Below are 4,037 nucleotides of genomic sequence, written 5' to 3'. Positions count from 1 at the left end.
TAATCCAATTTGTTGACCTCGATTTTACTGCTGCTACTTACATACAGGAGTTGACAGTGACACGGCATTCCCCGACCAAGCCGCCCGGCATCCGGAACTCAGCAGCCGACCCGCTGCTGGCCAGCAGTAAGCGCGCTCCATGCAGGAATTCGCTGTGACGCGTCACAGCGAAAAAGTGACCTCTGAACCCCAGATTTTTAGCGCCCTGGTTGACAAGATCAGCCAATGTACCTACTAGGGCCTGTGATGATATTTACTAAGTTCTGAGATATACGCTATTAAAAATTTTTTTTTTTATATTTTTAAAAAGGATTTGTATATACTAGAATATTATCTATATAAGGTAACTATCAACTCTAGATTTTTCTTTTATTTTTTTCTACATTGTAGTGGTAGTTTTTTTTAAAATTTTGTTTCGTTGTGACGCGTCACAGCATCTGTAACAGCCAAAATCGGCCGTTACAGATTTTGTGGTTTTTTGTGCTGATTCATTGGCAACTATCACCTTTGTAGGCAATGAAGCGAGTGCATTAGCGTGGTACATTGCCTCTTGGCAAGAACGCTGTGACGGCCCTTTGTACCTGAAGTACTGCAAAAATTTGGTGCCTAAAGAGGGAAGGCGTAGCCCATTTATCTTGGAGCGGGAATTTTTTGGTACCTCGGCTTGAAAATTTAGGTACTCTTGGCGTTGTAACGCATCACAACGCGGCCTCTGGAGCAGGCCCTTCAGCGCCCGTTGCAAGGGAACTTCCCCTGTCAGTACTTGTGGGTGCCCTGGCCGGTACATCGAAATTGCGGTGGGGGGTTGGGGGGGGGGGTTGGGGGGGTGGCTTTCCACCCCTTGTCATTTAAAATTTTTGGGACCTGGATAACGAACACCCGCAACCCAAACTTAGCCCTGTCCAAACACCACCACGAGCAAGAGTATCCAAACTTCATACATGGCGGACATGAGGCACTGGGCTTCGCGGCTGTTCAAGCGGTCGGTGGAGCCGCCCGAAACTCGTCCATCCCATCGTCGGCGTCACAAACGGGATCGCTTGCGGTCTTATCTCCTTGCTGCTGACGACGGAAATGGTTTTGAGCCAGACCATCAACAAACCCCATTCAGGATGTGAGTTATGGCAAGTTCCGACCAGAGCTGTTGGCTAATCGATTGTTGCTGGTCTTAGCGAAGCTGAAGATGCCGAACTCCAAGTTATCCGGACCCTGGGAGAAAGTGGCCTGCACACCGGTTCGTTGACCTCGGTGTGTCAATGTACAGGTTGCGACCGGTTGTTCGCCGCACTTGGCAACAACAATTTCGACACCCCTGCCGCAGTCCATACAGTAGCGTCCCTCCGAAACTCGGCTATGACCTGCGAGTTCTGTTTTGTCATGTTTCAGGGTATCGTTAGACATGGCCGACTGGATGATTCTGCCGAAGTGAAGGTATTTACGGATGTCAAGCTTCGCCACGTGCTTGTCCACAATGGCTCCAAGACAATTCGCTTCCAGGGAGTTTCATGTCAGTACCCGAACTTCCTCCTTTCTATATGTGCCATGTCGCGATGACTAATTTCCCTCAGACATGCCATCCCCATGGCCTGCTCTTGGGCAGGGGGGAGACTTTTCCGTGCCGGGCAGCTTGCAATGTATCCAGCTTGTCAGGCAGTGGATCTCTACCTGTACCATTGACCATCAATGCATATCCAACTCGGACAGAATGCAGTGGCTCCCTACGAGGGTCATTGATATTGGGGAAAGCAAGTCCGACATCCGGCTCGTTGAACGGTCCGACATCACAGTATACCGTCGTTACCTCTGTCTCAGCCATTGCTGGGGAACTGGGCCGGCGGTATGCACAACGACGCGAAACATTGACCGGCATTATGCCGGACTTGAGTGGAGTCATCTACCCAGGACGTATCAGGACACCATCTGCGTTGCTCGTCTCCTGGGGGTACGTTTCGTTTGGATTGATTCGTTGTGCATAATCCAGGACGATGAGGATGACTGGGTGCGGGAGTCAAAGGCCATGGCAGATATTTTCGAGAATGCCTACGTAACGATTGCCGCGGCCTCTTCGGCGAACCCGGCCGGTGGGCTCTTTCCTCAGCGACGCCTACAACAAGAACACATTTTGGGCCGGAGATATGGCGCAGCCGGGATGCCCTATGTCATCGTGGCGGTAGACGACATTTCACACCCAAAGTTGACCGACACCACGCAGAGGCTAGTGCAGAATTGGCCGCTCTGGACCCGTGGATGGGTGTTCCAGGAGAGATTGCTCTCGCCGAGGGTCGTACATTTTGCGTATCCGGAAATGATCTGGGAATGCCAGGAGAAAACGTGTTGCGAATGTGGCCAGCTGCACGAATCTGTGAAGTCCCAGCACCCTAGCCCGCCTAACGCCGACCCGCCTGGCTCGATGCAGGCGGAAAAACAGTGGTGGGCGACTGTCCAATCATATTCGACTCTTAGCCTCACCTATGCGCACGACAAGCTCCCTGCCTTGTCCGGCATTGCAAAGAGGACCGCCCGCCTGCGGTCCGAGGATACGTATCTCGCCGGGCTTTGGCGCAGCTCGCTTGAGTACGACTTGCTGTGGCTCACCAAAGCTTTCCAGATGCCCATTCGCCCATCCAGTGTGAGGCCGAGCGAGTGGCGTGCTCCTACATGGTCGTGGGCCTCTATCGATGCGCCTGTCGAGTATCCATTCTACAACCTCACCAGGCTGCAAGTCCATTTCAATATTCTCAATGTGATCTGCAAGGCCGCGACGGACGACGAAACCGGTCGCGTGGCTGAAGCCTGTCTAACTTTACAAGGCCCCTGTGCGCCTGGCAAAATAAAAGCGGCGTCGAGGCTGGATGGGCAGCCCGTTTTCTGCTTCGAGATTGGCGACATGACATTCCAGTCAGCCGGCGCACCGCCAGAGAGCCGCTTTTGTCCCGACAATCCGGCTGACCTACTAGGTCGAGGAGCTGAAACGAAAGGCTCGGGTGACGGGGGCAGCGCTCTGTGCATGGTCCTGGCAACAATCCACCGCAAGCATAGCTTAGTTCAACTGTCGGTGGTCCTACGCCCCCAGCACAACCAGTTGTCATACGAGCGTGTTGGTATGCTATACCAATGGCGTGAGGTCACTAGGCAAGCCAAACCTGCCAGTGGATTGTTGGCAGAATTTGTGCCCCCTCTTGAATACGGACCACTTGTTCGGTCGTTGGTAGATAAGATCGAGACTATCATAATCCGGTGATTGAAAGGATGCTTTCGCTTCTACCCACTTCGGCCCCCGCGCCTCCCCGTTCTGAGTATTCCCTGTAGTTGCAATCTTCTATACATTGTATTTAGTGCCTTATACTAGCAATTAGCTAGATTAATCCATCGTCCCACAGGATGTGACTCTGACAGATACATAGACGATACCGTTATAAGTGAAGAGTTGTATATTGAGAATCCCCTAGCTAATCAAGGGTAAAATATAGGGCTAAATAAATCTTGTGACTTTCTTTAACTAGTTACTCAACGCCCTCAGACGTATTTAGATATTTCAGATTAAATAACGTAATCTATAAACGAGACGTGCACTCAAACGAGTCATACAGTTCCTACCACCCTATAACAACTATCCTCAATTACAACACAATAATACTATTAAATATAATTACATCAGAAATAGCTAAATCAGAGGATTCAATAGCCTCCTGACAAGTACAGGTATTATGACTAGGCTCGCTGTACACACCACAGCACCGAGCCTGTTACGTGGGAAAATCAAAATAAGATCAAGTTCGTTGTTATCTCTTTTGCACTGTTAAGAGTGCGGGAGCCCAGTAATATATGACAAGAATGGGCCAGTGCCCAGGAAGGTTCCAGAATTCTGGGGTCATATGATCCCTAGGATCCTGACCGTCTGGCCCATCTGGGCTCCCACCACATAATAGAGCCTTTATACAACTACCTCCCGTACTACTGCCTTCTGGCTATATATCTCCTACTACTTCCCTACTCACAGCCTTCTGGGCCAGTAGATCCTGTGCATCTTATACTGT

At 50.7% G+C, this 4,037-nt stretch overlaps 1 protein-coding gene across 1 annotated transcript; it reads left to right on the top strand.

Annotated features, from left to right (window-relative positions):
* Window positions 1-941: 941 nt before the first annotated feature.
* MFIFM68171_02777 (Heterokaryon incompatibility domain-containing protein) lies at window positions 942-3,241 on the top strand (the record flags this gene model as incomplete). Its single annotated transcript, XM_071058199.1, has 3 exons — window positions 942-1,114; window positions 1,173-1,507; window positions 1,569-3,241. The coding sequence occupies 3 exons, from the start codon at window positions 942-944 to the stop codon at window positions 3,239-3,241; spliced, it is 2,181 nt and encodes a 726-aa protein (XP_070914300.1).
* Window positions 3,242-4,037: the final 796 nt, after the last annotated feature.

Source organism: Madurella fahalii (genome assembly GCF_045866475.1).
Source record: "Madurella fahalii IFM 68171 DNA, scaffold_2, whole genome shotgun sequence".
NCBI lineage: Eukaryota > Fungi > Ascomycota > Sordariomycetes > Sordariales > Madurella > Madurella fahalii.
The sequence above is the reverse complement of the archived record's forward strand: the minus strand, read 5'-3'. Positions and strand labels throughout refer to the sequence as shown.